Source organism: Siniperca chuatsi, linkage group LG23 (genome assembly GCF_020085105.1).
Source record: "Siniperca chuatsi isolate FFG_IHB_CAS linkage group LG23, ASM2008510v1, whole genome shotgun sequence".
Classification (NCBI taxonomy): domain Eukaryota; kingdom Metazoa; phylum Chordata; class Actinopteri; order Centrarchiformes; family Sinipercidae; genus Siniperca; species Siniperca chuatsi.
In genome coordinates, this window is record NC_058064.1 from 5,347,240 (window position 1) to 5,363,953 (window position 16,714).

General features: G+C 40.8%; 1 protein-coding gene across 7 annotated transcripts in view; it reads right to left on the reverse strand.

The window, feature by feature from the left end:
- Positions 1–15,530, reverse strand: part of LOC122871396 — a 67,432-nt gene extending 51,902 nt beyond the window's left edge. For 5 of the 7 annotated variants that reach the window (XM_044186467.1, XM_044186470.1, XM_044186469.1 and 2 more), the window contains exons 1-2: positions 9,418–9,741; positions 4,095–4,160 (exon numbers count right to left, since the gene is read on the reverse strand). In XM_044186467.1, coding sequence (XP_044042402.1) covers positions 4,095–4,160; positions 9,418–9,588 — 237 coding nt within the window. In that variant the 5' untranslated portion in view covers positions 9,589–9,741. Of the gene's footprint in view, positions 1–4,094; positions 4,161–6,327; positions 6,397–9,417; positions 9,742–15,337 lie in introns of those variants that run through there. The other 2 variants (XM_044186471.1, XM_044186473.1) reach the window with 2 other exon arrangements.
- Positions 15,531–16,714: the final 1,184 nt, after the last annotated feature.

Genomic DNA, 16,714 nt, shown 5'->3' on the forward strand with positions numbered 1-16,714 from the left:
TTAGTTCCCTTTAGCTTGTGCGCTTCTTTGAATGATCAGAGAAACTTGATGTCCAATTATCTTTTCTTGTTTATGTATGGAAGCAAATAATGGTCGTAAAGAATTTAATCTTTTAAGCAACTGAGTGAATAAATTAGTCAATTTGAAGTTGTGTAATTTCAAAAGCTTAAAAAAAAATTCAAAGTCAGATATGTGTGCCTCCCTCAAGACTGCTGAATACTAAAGATTAATCAAATGTTGAGAGTTGTTTACTGTTTCTTGACACTGCAGCTTCAATCTAATATTTACAGGAACTCAAGTAAAAAGTACAATTAGTTAAAATTACCATTCAAATGACTCTGCTACTCTACTCATTACTGGACAAGGGATTAACATTACTGTAACATGTCACAGAGAAGGCATTTCCATCAGAGACAGTAGGTAACAATGTAGACACCCATAACACTCGTGTGGGCTCCTTCGGGCCTGCAGGCCCCCAGGAAACAGGCTGACCTCCTGGCGTCAGGCAACCCACACGCTGTCCTCACACAGCCAGAACTGGCTAATGTCATTACGGGCCTGTTTGTGGTCAACAGCTCCCTGATTGAGATGTACAAGTAGCGCTGCTCGATGAATGTAGGAAGTCTATTAGTTAGTCAGAGTCCCAGATGGCCTGCAGAGGACAGACTTGCGTGTGCTCCTTCACCCCCCCTCACCTCTAAACACACACACACACACACAAACACACACATATACACACAAGCATACATAAGCAGTGATACAGACACACATGCACACACACACACTTAATTACACTGCCTCCGAGTGAACCCTCTGACAGGCGGACAACTACGAGCAAAGACAGAAGTGTGTCTATGTCCCAGTGTCTGCAGGAACAGAGAATTCTTCACAGAGCTGATGCACAAGAAAGCCAGGCTTAGGCCCTAACAAGGTTAAACCCCTGAAAAAGAGTGACTTTTTAAATCATGGAGATTTGTGTTTCTGCGGGGTGTAATTAGCTTTGCTGTGGGGGAGGAGGGAGGGTGGATGAAGGGTCGGGATGCTGGCGAGGGGGCCGGCAAGAGGCGAAGTGGGGGACGACGACAGTGGGGCGCATTGTGGAGTCCGGCGGATTCAGGGGAGTAAATCTGATTATCAGCTCGTGTCAGAAGCCAGGCTCAGATACAGCTTAGCATTCAGAGCAACTTTCTACTTTCGATGGTTAGACAATGACCCCCCCTTTACAGGCCCACGCAGCCCCAGAGGGCCTGGCAACTCTTTCCCCTGAAGCTCCAACATCCTGAAACAACGCAACACAGCAAAGCACAGGATGACAGGCCTACGACTACAGCATAACATACAGTGGTGGAAGAACTATTCAAACACTTTACTTAAAGGGGATCTGCTGATTTTAAACATCAAAGTCTGTTGGGGTGATGTCACTTGAGTCAGCGTCGGTTGGTGCTGAAGACTACAAGTTTGAAAATGAAGAAAATCTGTTGGTGTGCAACATATCCTCATACAACGGTTCATAGATATCTTACGAAAAGTAATGCACCATTTTTCGTGCATAATCCTGCAAATGTCCAGCAACCAGCAACTAGCGTACCGAACCGTCGTCATCATGGTAACAATAAACACGTGGTTAACGTTGTGAAATGGTCCTAGTTTGGTTAGGTTTAAGCACCAAAACTACTTGGTTAAGTTTAGGAAAAGCTCACGGTTACGGTTAAAATAGGTAAGTTACGTTAGTAACTCACAGTAAGTCACGTGACGTAAACATGTAAGTCACGTGAAGTATATCACGTAACTTACGTAACTTAATTTATATACTCTTTGGATCTATAAAAATCTATTATATTTCATAAGCTGTTTATATATTTTATATTTTATTTTACCCAAAGATGTATTTTGCTTATTGTTACTTCACTCGGATGTTTGACCTTCACTGTGCAGAATGATGCATGCGCATAGTTTGACACCAGAAGGCTGTTTTCACATTTATCTGCTGAAGAGGGTTTATCTGCGTTCACCTTAAATCTGACTTTAAGATGTGGATGTATGAGCATGATTTTATGACATCACAACTAGTTTAAAACCAATCACGATCCAGTATGCAACTTACAAAAGTGTGATACTTGAAACCTCCAGTGCACATACACTGAGAATGGACTTTGCAGTGATTTAGGAGACGTCTTGTGTCCAGTAGTTAAACTTTTAGAATGAACAATTTTTACATGTTCATTTTTAATGAGGGAGATGGAGTAGATGTAACTTTAAGTATTTTTAACCTAGTTATTTAACTTTTTTGTGGGAAAACCATATCAGACAGAAATTATTATTCAAAGCAGAGTATTTCTATATGTCTAAAGCTGTCAATTAAATGTAGTGGAAGTATAAAGTGGCAAGAAATTGAGAAAAAAGTACCTTAAATTTGTACTTGAGTAAATGTACTTGGTTACTTTTCACCACTGACTACATGACATTAAAAAACAAGACAACACTTAGCAGTAAACCTGTGTTAAAAAGTCTGATTAATGATATGTCTGCTATATATCGTCAAGGGTTTTCAGACTAGTGAAAGTGTGGCGAGTGATGAGGCTTTTCTCTGTTCACTCACTATTTAAGAAAACAACTACGAGCCGGCTACTGAAACCATAAAACCTGGGTTGAACTCCTTGTGTAAAAAACACATATATTAAGTTTTAAATTGGAGCTCTGCAGCTCTGTGCTTTGTTTGGGCACCTGTGCATTCTGACCTGGACTGTCTCATTGCAGCTTGTGTCCCGGGTGACAGTACAGGAGCTTTGACGCCTATATAAAGTAGACTGGTGGGTCAACAGCCTCTTGTCGCCTGTCTGTCTGTTTAGACAGGGACAAGCTTGTTGTAAAAGTTGTGTTGCTGTATGACGGGAGCAGTTTTACCATCACAATGCTTACGTGATTTATTAGATATAGCAGGAGCAGTGGAGAGATGGAGGGTGATGCCAGGCCTGATGAACTTGCTGAATGCAGAAGTGCTGAAGGCAGTTGAGGATGTAAATGAGGCTGTAAGGACCAGCAAGCGTCTTTGTCTGCCGACTTTACTTGTTTGTTTAACCAGAGGCCAAGACAGGAAGCCAGCCCACACAACTCTGCTGTCCCCATGGCAACCCCACTGTTAATTGTGGCACATCCACTCCCAGACTCTTTTCAGCAAAGGGAAGAGGTGGAGACTTTTGAGTGTTGGAGGAGAGAAAGAAGAAGAGGTGTGTGTGTGTGTGTGTTTCTTTTTACTTATTAGAGGCAAGGCAAGAATATTGGGATTTAGTTTTATTTTTGAAAAGCTTTACTGAATTTAAACTTTAAAAATTTCTGTGTCCCATCAGTGAATATAAATTTAATGACAGATTTATCGTTTACATCATTTATCAAGGGAAAAAGCCAAACTTTTGCTGGTTTCGGCTTATCAAATGTGGGGATTTGCTGCTTTTTCTCTGTTTTTTATCACTGTAAATTGAATATCTTTGGGTTTTGGACTGTTGGTTAAACCAATCAAGCATGTGTATATGTATATAAACATGGAAGACATTACAGCTCCCCAAAAGTGAAGCCAAAACATCTCGATCGCCCCCTGGTGGCTAGCTGCAGTATAGGTCATAAACCCTGCCCCCTTCATGTTAGCGGATGGGACAAACTAAAAACTCAAAGTACACGTCCAAATAAATTTTTCCCAAAGATGGTTTCTGTCATTTTAGGTAGTTCTTATCACGCTGGTGTATGTTGAAGTGTTCATACAGTCTAGGATGTCCAAACGACCAAAATCAATGCGCCTCCTGCAAGAATCACTCGTACGAACAGATTTGTTGTTAAATGGCACATACAAGTTTATGCTTATGCTAATGATCAATCACGAATGCGCATCTACACATGAAAAGGTGACATTTATCAGGAAAAATTAGCAATTTATGACTAGTTTGTGCAGTTTTGAGTGTTTGCTGAATCCCACACTTGTACGAACAAGCCTCACTGAAAACAGTAAGAGAGATTTAGGATAGGAATATGAAAATATTGCATGAGGCCCATTGTTCATGTTTCTTCTTGCTATTAAGTTCAAATAGTATTTAGACACTCACAGTGTAGTGGCAGAGTCCTCTATCCCACAAGATGGCCTTGCTGACAAAAGACACATAAATAGGTCTCTGCAAGAAAAGAAGAGAGAGAAAAGAAGCCATATGAATATAAAAACATACTGATTACAGAAAAGAGGGCACAGGTACATGTTCAAATCTAAAAACAGATTTATCAGAGCCAGATTGAGATTGATCAGTCAAATAACTTCAGAGATGAACTGCTTTCAGTATCTCAATCTCTTTCTCTGTGGGCCCCCAGGCTGAGAACAATGACTGAAGCCTGGCAAAACAAATATAAAGCTACACAGTGAGAGGGCTCTCCTGAGACATTTAAACCCCCACCAGTGCATTATTAACCCCTCTGTCTTGATTATTGAGCTGCAGTGAAACACTTCCAGTGTTTGGAGCTACTACAGCTAAAGACTCAATGAGGGGATCTCGTCTCCCACACAGCCACTTTCCAACATCTGCTCAGTTTACAAAGCGTCTGTTCCTTATCTCTTTCCCCTTTCTCTTTAATATGTAGCTTCCTCAGGACAGTATGGTGGTTTTATGGTAAGGGTGCGTCAGTTTGACCCGCAGAGCGGGGGGCACTGTGTTAACTCATCAATCACTGGAGACACATCACCAGCCAATGCCCAGCAGTCAGCAGAGCAGCTCATCCATCTCTCTTTGCAGCTCCTGGCAGCTCCCAGAAGCACCGAGTCAGCTTCAGAGTCGGTCCACTCCAGGGAGCAAAGAGAGCAGATTCTCCCAGGACTCACCCTTCATTCATGGGCTGTAACCCCACACCAGAGTGGGTGACAGGGGGCAAGAGGGGCTTGCAGGGTGGGAGGACAATGGAGGTTGATGTGTGCATACATGTGTGTGTTTCCCTTTCCTTTGGAGTGCACTGGTGTGGAGTTCTCTGCCAGCTTGTGCCAGACTCTTAAACCTATTCAGTGCCACTATGAGAGGCTAGAGGGCAGCGTAGGTCTGGCCATCTCATCGCCTTTGTCTATTGGCTTCATTTAGACCGTACCTGTTGTATTTAACAAAGCACATCACGTATGATTATGCACAGTATGCCAGAAATACCTCGCAAGCTCTCCATCCTTAATAGGAGCCTTAGTTGCAGCTGAATAATTACCCGAAGTGGAACCAGTGAATCACAGGTGCTTGTGGCCCAGTGACCTTGATGTTACTAATAATGCTGAATGTGAAATCAAGTACATTTTGAGTCAGTAAAGTGTAGACAGTTGAAGTGGCTGGGGGTTAGGTTGGCCTGTGACAACAATGTGGGTAAATTATGTGAACTGAAACACAAAATGAGGCAAAGGAAAGATGCCAAAATTCAAATGATTAAGGAAATGAATGAGAAAAAAGTTGGATACATTTTTAATTTTAATTTTAAGATTTGTCTATGTAAACCAGTTGAGCATAGCTGAGGCTAGCAGCATTTTTATGGGTCCCGGGAAAGAAAAAGAAGTTGGTTGCCGAATGCTTAAGCTAGGCTTATATATATATATATATATATATATATATATATATATATATATATATATATATATATATATATATATTTGTTTTTATTTAAACTATTATGTTTGCACTATTAGGAACTGCAACTCTACACCTGCAATTTTTACAAAAATATGATAACTGCACTAAATGCCTGTGTATTTCTCCACAAGCTGCATAACATAAATTGCATAAATTATTCCTAAATTAGCCAGGCAAGTTAGCATGCCTGGCTAACTTGTTTACTAGATACAAGGAGCATATTATTAGCGAACAACATTTTGTAGTGTTACACGCTATGTAAAAAAACAAAACCCTGTTCATGATAGTACATCCACTGTATAGTATTTCTGTACTGTGTGGAAGCTGGCACTGGATGATATCACAGTTTAGGCTAACGTTAGCGGCTCTGTCTTGCTCTATTGGATTTGGGGAAGTTTACACTCCAGAAACCCCAGCAAACTTTACTGCATTACGTTCACTAAACACACTGGATGAGAACTACATCCTAAAAGCCTCTTCTCTTGTAACATTAAAAGTGAAACAGTATACTGTTTGAAAATATGAACAATAAAGCAAAAATCTAACCTCTTGCTTGCTTGTCAAAGTAGCTATGTGAGCTAACCTTGAGCAGCCGAACAGGATTAGTATGAAATGAGAGTCTGAGGTTTTCATAGATTCAGATTTAAAGGGACAGTTCACCCCAAAATCAAAAATACATTTTTTCCCCTCTTACCTGTGGTGCTATTTATCCATCTAAATTATTGTTTTGTGAGTTGCCGAGTTTTGGAGATATCGGCCGTAGAGATGTCTGCCTTTTTTTTAATATAATGGAACTAGATGCCACCCAGCTTGTGGTGGTCAAAGCACCAAATAAAAGATTTGTTGTGAGAAGTTTCATGTAGGAACTATTGTTTTTCTACCGATAGTTTCCACACGAAACTGCTCACAACAAATTCTGTGGATTATTGTATTTTTGATTTGGGGATGAACTGTCCCTTTATAATGAGCACTTACTGAGCACTTATTGCGTTTTTCCAATAAATCCTTAAATTTTTTTATTTGAACAATTACAATGAAATGTCTTAAATTTCTAGAAACAATTTCTGTTTCCAAGGCCACCAATGAACATTTCAGACAACATGGGTGAGAATTCCTTCAAAGTGCTCATAAATATAAAAAAGTTAACAATTCCATGACAACTGGGCAAACCCCATCTGCTGATGAAGATCTTGTAATATATCAAAAGTTCCAGTACAGCTACTAAATGGAAGTCAATCTCAACAGCTATGGTATGATAAATATACTAATTTGATGACAATAAAGAATCAAATGACATACAAAAATCAATCAAAATAACATTCATTTGTAAAACCATGCCAAAAACAAAGCTTGTGTTCTATTAGCTCAAACTAAAATACAATAATCAATGGCCTCTTTGTGCCTTTGATGTCATCGTTTGACCCATCATCACAAATACAACACTAATCCCATATAGGGTTTGTCTAAAGTGATTGCTGCTCCTCTTTTCCTTGTCCAATTCAGATGATGAGATTAGGGAGATTCCTAGCAGATGGGATTTCCACTGTGCATGTGTCGACAGCGTGTATCACCCCTTTTCCACACAAACTCCACCTCAAGGTACTTCCTGTCAGATCCATTGAGCACAGAACGGCGTGGGCTGGCAGGACTCAAACAGACAGGAAGTGCTGTGGTGCTGGTCTGAGCCAGCAGGGGGAAATATGGTCATATATGGTCAGTCTTATCAATAATGAGTAGGTGGAAAGGGCTAGATCAAATTACCAATTTAGAGCTAATCACCAAAGTGGCGGCTGGTCTTTGCTTTATCCCCTCTCCGACTCTGCTTTCTCCTCTCTCTGGTGATTCCTGTCGCCATCTGTCTGTCTTTCTCAGGGGAGCCCTTCCTTCTCTCCTGAGCACTACACTGGATGTTTCATTAATTCTGTTTCACCTGATTACACCCTGTCTGTGAGTCAGGGTACATTAATAGGCATTTAATCAACGTTTAATTAAGGGAGCAGGCATTGAACAGAGATCCACAGATCAGAGCTGCATCCTGGTGAGGTCAGAACCACACACTAACACTATATAGACGAATCCGGTTTGTATGTGGGAATAAACAAGCTTCCATTACTGGGGTGATACCTTACGTGTAAACCTGTGCATAACACTGTAATGTATATAAAGCATTTCACTTTTAAAGCGCTTAAATGTTGAAATATAGTCATCAAATGGCATTAAAATAAGTATAATCTTCGAAACTTTTCAACAAAATGTTGTTCAGTTTTAAGAGATGGCTAGACGTCTTTTCAGTTTTGTGCTCTTATCAACTTTGGAAACGGAAACCAAAATCCATAAGCCTCTACCCCCAAGTTGTGAACACAACAGTGACATATCATCACCTTTTAAGTTGATATGGTGAACTTGTTAGCAAACTGTAATGGAGCAACATTAGCATTCATTTCGAGTCTTTTTTCTGGCCACCTGGCATATGTATGTACATTTTCACTATTTTTTAGCTCTGTTTTTGGTCTCTAACAACTACTGAGGAAAATATCTGGCTCTTTACCTGCTGCCACCGAAAATTATGCTATGACAGCGTTTTCACTTTCTCATGTTTGATGATATAAATCATAAGCTAGCCAGTAATTCCAGCTGAGTTTAATTAATTACTCCACACAGCTTTTTCACATCCAGACTGTGGAGGTCAGACAGAACAGTACGTTAATGTTATTCCCAAAGCCTGAGTCATAACTAATTTCAGACTAGTGCTTTGAGACTGAATAACTTCCACATTTACACAGACTACCTTCATCTGTCAGCAACTGCCAACCATGATAACCCAAACATCTTTGCTTTCACTCACAGTGTAAATGTGTTCTGTTCAACTCTGCCACTGCAGTGACGAGGCGGCGCTTGCGATTGCAACACATAAATCACCTGCCGGATTTGTCTATAAATCAACTAACTTTGAGACAAAAGAGCTACACAGTTTCTAAAGCACAGACAAAACTTTAAAAGCACACCACAGGAACTCGACAATGCAGCGCAACACAACTGATGAGGAGATCCAGTTCAGAAAACAATCAAGCAAACGGCTGAGCTATCAATGGCAAACAAAAGGCGAGGGTGACCACCTCAGCATGGCTTTGGCCAGGTTAGAGGCAGAGACAGAATAGGAGAGCACCCAGATTGAGAGAGAGAAAGCCCGGGGTCAGCTATAATGAGCCGTGAATGTGAGCATCCGACCAATCCTGTTTAATGGGGTTCATCCCTGGAAAGGTTTCTGTCTTGCCTCGCACTGGTGTCTGTGTGTGTTCATGTTGGGGTCCAGGTCAGGGGGCTGCAAGGACTCTGTGACCCTGAAATGAGCTTTGGGAGTCAGTGGGGACCCCCACTGGCAGGACAGAGGTCCTTTTATGCTTTAATCTGCAAGCAAGGGGGATCAATATGGCAACTATTGGTGCTGGGATTGTGTGCAGGAGTAAGCGGTCCAGCCATTTTAGATGTCTCACAGGGGGCTGGCGCACCCTGACAAAAGCACAGCCCCGCTGCCACCACCAGTCACAATGACCTGTAGGACAGTGGCACACCAGCAGCAAACCTACTTAACATTCATTAGTGTCAGAGAGGTGGACAGATGCTCTGGGTCTTACGGATCTTCTCTCTCATGTTCTCTACATGGGGCACATTCAGCAGCGTTTGACGTGTCTTTCATTTGGGATATTGGAGTTGTGGGCGGTGGCGGCAGCAGGCCGCTCAGCTGTGGATTTAGGAAGAGCTGGGTGGGCATGGATGGACTCACCCTGTGTGCGTGGTGTGCAGCGTGGGAGCCGTCAGGCAGCCAGGTGCTCGTGCTGATGGGATGCCTGGGCCGAGCCAGAAGCTTCCGATGACGCTTCAAATCCTGATTTCTGGAAGATCTGTTTTCCCAGTGGGGCTCTGGAGCTGCTCCTCTTCTCTCGACAGCAGACATATCCAATGAGCTCTAGTCCTTTAGTTTACTCATCTTCTTAGTGTGAACTTTTCACCACTGTCCCGAAGTAACAAGAAAACACTGCCATTTCACACAAAAAAGTTCAATAATATACCTTCACGCTTTGTGGTTGAGTGATTTAAGGGTAGAAGAACTGCACAATGCCTCTCTGTGGGAGGCTAAAAAAAGGCACTCTATTTAAATTATACAGCTTATGGCTGTTAATAATTACAATCCTGCTAAACTGGTGCAACTCTCTCATGCACATCGTTTCCTTGGCAAGCAAAAGAGCACAGTTTTGTCACAAGACAATATTCCCTTCACAGTTTGCTACAAATTTGCAGGGAAATAATAAACTTAAACCCTGTGTTCCTTCCACATAATACACAAAACAAGGCCTACAATAAACCAAAGCTTTCAATTAAGAAGTGAACAGCACTGTAGCCCCACACAGTGACAGAGGCCAGAACAGAAATCAGGACCAGCTGGACAGAGAGGGGGCTTTTCAGTCCGACTCCAGACACAACATGGATCAGGTTCTGGGCTCCTATAGAGCAGCATAAATCTCCTGGCCTTAATTACATTACAGGGCATATAGTGGCAAGCTCTGTGGAAACAATGGACCCTATCAATTCCACAAATCAGAGCTCAGTGGAGTGTGTATGTGCTTCTGTGTGCGTGCATGTTCTGAACAGCCCTCTATCTGTATCGCCAATCAAAGCTTATTATCTAGAGCGTGACTTGAGTTTGAGATTCTTCATCTTCAGCTTTGTAGTGCAGCGAAAACCCAGTAAATATGCTCTTGGTGTAATATTAACAAGGGGTGTGGACAAGTGAGGAGTAGTCAGTGTTTTCCATGGTGACCAGACCAAACACGCACAACCCATGTCCCACTTCAGCTACAAAAAAATAAATCTCTTAAACTTAAAAATGAAGAATCTGCTTTATTTAATTTTTCTAAAACTGACAAAGAAATAAAAAAGAAGAAACATGAAAATCCTCTGACCATAATAGCACAACTTGTGACATGTACTAAAGCTTCTTGGGACCATCTGAGATCAAGATCAACCTCTCCTTTACAACTCCTTTCCTAAAGCACTCCGAGGTCTCCCTCTGTTCGACCCTATGGGGGCTCTGCAGTGCTTTTTTGGGTAATCCCAATGCCACAATACCAGTTGCTATGACACTTCCAGAAAATGCATTGTGTGAGGGGAAGTAAGGTTGGAAATCGCAGTATTTTTGTGGCACAGATGTGAATGGGGTTTTTTATGAAGAGAATGTTTCGATAGTCAGTTCATCCTTGATTTAATGCAAGCTTGTGTATCTCTCCAAGACATTTTAACATAGTTTTTACTGAATTAAATAATCAATACAATGAAAACCGGTATTGTTATATAATGTCTACTATGTGTACTTCTTGACATACTCTATTCTTTAGCTTTAGTTAGTTTAGATTCTACATGAAGTCTGTTATATTGGTATTTTAATGGCTAATTTAACATCTGGCTGAGGGACAACAATTGAAAATTAGCAACTTTGCTAAAACTGGCACATTTACAGCGATGTTGATCAATGTGCATTTTCTTAAGATTGAAATTTAAATGTGCAATAACAAATTTTTTGGTTACTAGGTGGGCAGCAGAAACGAGCTGTAAACATAAAACTTGCTAGCAAACAGTTGCCTATTTACACAGCCAGCAGATACGGAGCAATGTTAGCACATATCTGGAGTCATGTGTGTGTCCAGCTGATGAATTTCAGTCCAATATTCACTATCTTTTAGCTCTGCTCCATGCTCTACTAGGTTCACTGGCTGGTTGCTAACTTTGACTGTATGCCATTTAGTGTTGAGCAGGTAGTGTACAGTGGATTTTTTAGAGCTTTTTCACAGCTGCTTGCCGCATATGAAAACAATGTTATGACAGCGGTGAGAGTGAATCAGATGCAGGCTGGAAAACCAAAACAATGGGCTGAAAGACACTAAAACTGCAGAGTTTGTCACTACGAGCAACCCCTTTCACATACAAGTGGTCATGTGATCCATTGTTAATATAAAAGTATTGATTATAGCTGCTTTAATTTTCAAGCTTTTCTCTGTTAGTCAAACTAAACTTATTGGTTAATTGAACAGCTAATATAACATATAACAGTTGAAACTTGAAACACATTTACAGTGAAGGTTCCTGTTAAAATAAAATAAAAGTTATGTCTTTTTAAGATGATAATGTAGTTACTTTTCAATCTTTTCACTCTATTAGACTAAAAAATGGTCAAAAAAGGTTAGCTCAGATGTCACATATTTTGCTAATGCACACTCTCTCTCTCTCTCTCTCTCTCTCTCTCTCTCACACACACACACACACACACACACAAACACACAAGTAAACACATACATCAGCACACAAAAGCTGACAAAGCCTCTCACAAAACACATAAAAATACAATTACAAGAGCTTTCATGCAGTTCTAAGGAAAGCAGCCCTGCCCACTGCGTGCTGTCCTTTGTCGGCTGCGAGACCCAGAATCAAAGAGCGATGACCTGTGCCGGCTCTGCCCGGCAGGCGAGTCCTGCTCTGACTCCAAACCCTGGTTGCCATGCCATGCTGGGATCGCCCCCCCCCGAGTTCCCTCCTCCCGCCCCCCGGTTAGCTCCGTTATTTCCTCATCTCATCAATCTGTCAGCTAAGCCCTTTGACACACAGCACAATATGGTCCCAGTATTTCTCAGTTCGGGCCCTCTCTTTCAATATGGTTGCAGCATTTCAAGATTAGTCAGCTCACCCACAAGGTCTGCTCCCCTGGTGCCTCGGGACCAAGGGAGGGAGTCAGAAGCAAATATAGCTGCTAGAAGCAAAGCGATGGCAGCTTTCAGGCCTGAACAGCAGCCAGAGATTTAATGTATTTTAAATCTCTCTACATTCAAACTGTATGTGATACAATTGCATATATATATGACAAATATTGACCAGATCTGTGTGAAAGCTTATTTTCATTTTCCAAAAGAAGTTCAAACGTGACAAACAAGTTTCATTGCAGCAGCTGAAATTCTCCTTAAGTTGTAAGTTGTAATTTCATTAAATATGCTCACAAGTGTCAGTCCAACCCTGTCTTACTTTGCATTTACTGGAACCCAGATCATGTACATCAAATTTCATTATATCATCCTGACTCATGAGGTATCACATTTTGGTATCTGTGGTTGACTGCATGGGTAGTTTTTATTATGCACATATATTCATTCAAAGATGTATTAAAGGCTCCAAAACCTATTTTCTCAATCAGCTTCTTATTATGAGAAGTTGGGACAGTTTTGGCTATTTCACAATAGAGGTTTCTTAATTTTTGTTTTTCTGTGTTCTTCTCACTTGTTTGAGGTGGGCAGGGCTGTGTTGGAAAAAGGTGAAGTTGCATACTTCCACCATTCAGGATTTAGCAACATTTGGATCAAAATCTTTTGACAGTTGTGGTGTTGACAGCTTATGTCACGAGCACTTAATAAATTATACTTAAGGGTGTTTTTTCCTGAACTTTAACCTGTTGCTTATTTAGAGTTATAGAGAAATACCTAATATTTGAAATAAAATTTTCAGGGGCTTTAAGAACATTTTATGATGACTGGACAGTCTAAAGATACAACAAATTAACTTCTGGGTGAAAGTCCTCACAGCCTTAACAGTTATAATGTAATAGTAATGGCGGTTCTAAAGATTTGTGAAGAAGAGCTTGGTCCTGAGATTTTTCTGAATGGTTTTGATGTAAATTTATTAAAATGTTTAGATGTTAAAATGTGTTTTTCAAAACCTAAATGAGGTGGGAAATCTGGGAGCTATATATACTTAATATGTCCCATGTTTTATGACAAAACGGTTTGGCACATGCAGCCCTTTAAACATTATTTGTTGTTTTGATCTTTAAGCGTAGCATCCTACAGTGTTATGAATGAATTAGTGCTATTTGTGCACTTTACTCAATAAGCAGTTTTCTTTTTACATGACTCAAGTACAGTTTGCTCCATTTTATTTCACACTTTGCAGACTCTACTCTACTCTATATTGCTTCAAAAACTCACTGAATTGTTATTGATGTGGTTGAACTAAAAAGATAACATGGAAACTTAAACACTGAGTACATTTTGATGAGTTGTGTTGGATGAGTTTCTTTTTACTTTAACATTTTTCATACAGTAATTTTACCTCTATGTACAGTACATAAGTAAACTTGAACTAAAATGTAATCTACTTCTGTGTGACTGATACTTTATATATATTATTCTCTTTCCAGGCTTGCTCATTAATTCTGACCAGAATTTCCTCACATCTCCTTACTATACCCAGTACCTAAATGTAAATGATGAATACTGACAGAGATACATAAAGCACAAGTGTACACATTATTTTGTTAATGTTTGATAGAGTATGAATTAAAAAAAATCCAGTCAAAAAGATACTTTAAGTAAAAGTTGGCCACTTGTGAATATAGCAACAGTTTAATGGAGAAAGGGACGTGAAAAAGGAGAAAGAGATTGTGTATTCCTGTTTTGAGATCCATGCTGCTGGACTGGACTCACTCAAGAAACAGACCATTCAATTTATTTTCAAGTAAGGATGAAAGGAAGACTCCAAACTATGCATGTGTCTATTCACTGGTGACGCTCTTTAAAGAAGGAAAAAAAGACAGCAAAAAGAGTTGGGAAAGGGTGGAGGGGTGGAGCGCTGCATAAATTTTACATACACAAGGCAGCAGACAAAGTGATTGTTGCTTCCCCAAAACTTTTTTTTTCTCCTCCAGAAAACACTTTTCTTGCTGAATAGGCACCTATTAGTGACTCCATTATGGGCACAGGGCTCTTGAATGGCTCCTCACTGTGCGTCTTTATCATAGTCAGGCCGTGAATACTGGCAGTCCCCTCCTCCTGAAGCCCAACCAAACTCCTTACAGCCTGTATTGATAGGTGCTGTGGTGCTGGTGATGATGGGTGAGGCAGGAGGGGGAGGTGGGCTGCCACTCTCACCCCCTGTTGTGTGCTCCAGGTGTGGTGGGTTAAGCGTAGCGCTCCGAAGCCTCTATTGTGCCGCACACTTTTTCTTTACCACTTGTTCCAATAAAAAAAAAAAAAAAAAAAAAAATGGATGCAGTGTTTTACATGCATTAGGCTGATCTCCATAATGCCATTCCCCCGCCTCCGTACCCGCTGCACCCCAAAACAGGCCTCCGGCGAATCGCTGCACACCGCCTCAGAGCCCTGTATTGTTGCTGGATTATTCAGGAGTTAGCTGAAAGAAAGAGACAGGGAGAGTGGGGTGTCTGTACTTTATCTCCAGGGGAGACAGGGGCTAAAGAAGGAGCTTCTTTAGAGGAGTGAGTTACTGCAGCGAAAAGCCTGAAAACACCTGCAGAAGACAAGCGCAGGGAAGCTGAGGCAAGGAACCCCTATTGTTTGTCTTTACTTTTCTTGTGTCCCCTCGGAGGTACTGTAAACTAACTTCTTCTGAATGGAGAAGCTTCTATTTATCACAAGTCCTGTCTCATAACCTGTCACAGCATTATCACCTCGCTCAGTCTGCACAAACTCCGCAGTGTTGACACAATGTCGCAGGTTTCAATCAGCAATCCAGAAAAAGCAGAGTGAACAAATATCTATGTGTGTGTGTCTGTGAAAGCATGATTCATTCAACTTTGAAGTTATTTGTGTAGAGAGAGTAAGAGAGACTTTATGATGAATATGGAAGCATTGTTCAGCCATACTTACCTCCACAGGGAACCATCTGCTCCCTGTCAATGCATCACCTGCTCGTCTGAGCCGTCTCCAGGGCAACAAGGGGTGGGGGGATTAGGAGAGGTTATGGCTTTGATGGGAGGGGCCTTCGCTGGGGACAGAGAGGAAGGTTCACTGGAGTAGGGGAGGGGGGACTGATGGGAGAGAGGCTGCCGGCGAATGTCGCCCTCTGCTGGCGGAGAGTGTTAAAGCAGGAGTCACATATACATGTACTGTAGATACACAACACCCAACATTTGGTATCGTTTCCTTTCACAGAGGCCACTTGTTGAACATGTTTTTGGTGTTTTAGAAAGAATAAAGAATAATATTGTTGGAACTAAAATAAAAACTGGCAGTAAAGCTCAAGAACTCATTTTATCCAAATTACAAAAGACATATTTTCCCACTTATCTCTAGTGGTATGTAGCCATGCAGATACCTTTGGTTTTATTTGCCTATGTTTTGAGTTATCTATCTCTGAGATTTCTGCCTCCACCCCAATAAAATGGAGGTGAATGTAAATTCATCTTTGATGCTCATATGATTGAAAAATGACAAATCTCTGTATTCTCACAGTGTCCCCATTACTCTGGATAATTCACACACCTCACTGGCCTTTTAAAGGGGACTATTTCTTTGGTAGGAAATAGTTCCATTGAAAACTGTTGACAGAGAAGTCTGTGGACCGATTTTACACATGAAGTTCAGTTTACTCGTCACGAGGAGTACTACCCAGCCTGTGAAAACAGTTGTATAATAACTTCGGTGTCTCTGGAAGGAGATATCCAAAGTTTCCAATGGCAGTTATTTTGGAGAGCCTGCGTTACAAACTGGAGGTGTGGGGTTTAAAAGAAGTGGGCTGTAGAAGAATTAGGAGGGGGGGCTAATGAAAGATGCTACTCAGTTGTATTATGGGATATGTAGGATCTGTGTCCTTTGGCATTTGACCCATACTAGAGACTAAAAGTCAGGATATCTTGGTCTCTGCTGCCCAGATTTAGATCATTCTTCCTTTAATCTGTCTCTTGTGAGTCCCCAAACTTTATGGAAGTGCAATGATAAATTGCTGGACTCCCCTTTAACATTGCACAAATGAGTTGAACTTCATGGTGCTTTGATTTGTATTTCATAAATTGTGCTTTATATTTTAGAGAAACCTTATCAATTGTTTTTATTTCTTTGTGTCTGAATTATTGTTGATCCTTTAGTCCTTTCATGCTTTTGTTCTTACCTTATATCTTGTTATTGCACTTCCTGCCATTGGAAAGCAGTTTGTTCTCTTCACTTTAAAAGTTTCACTTTATTCTGGCTGCATTTACATTACCATTAAATGATTTTCCAAATATTAAGTTAGTTAGTACTGATACC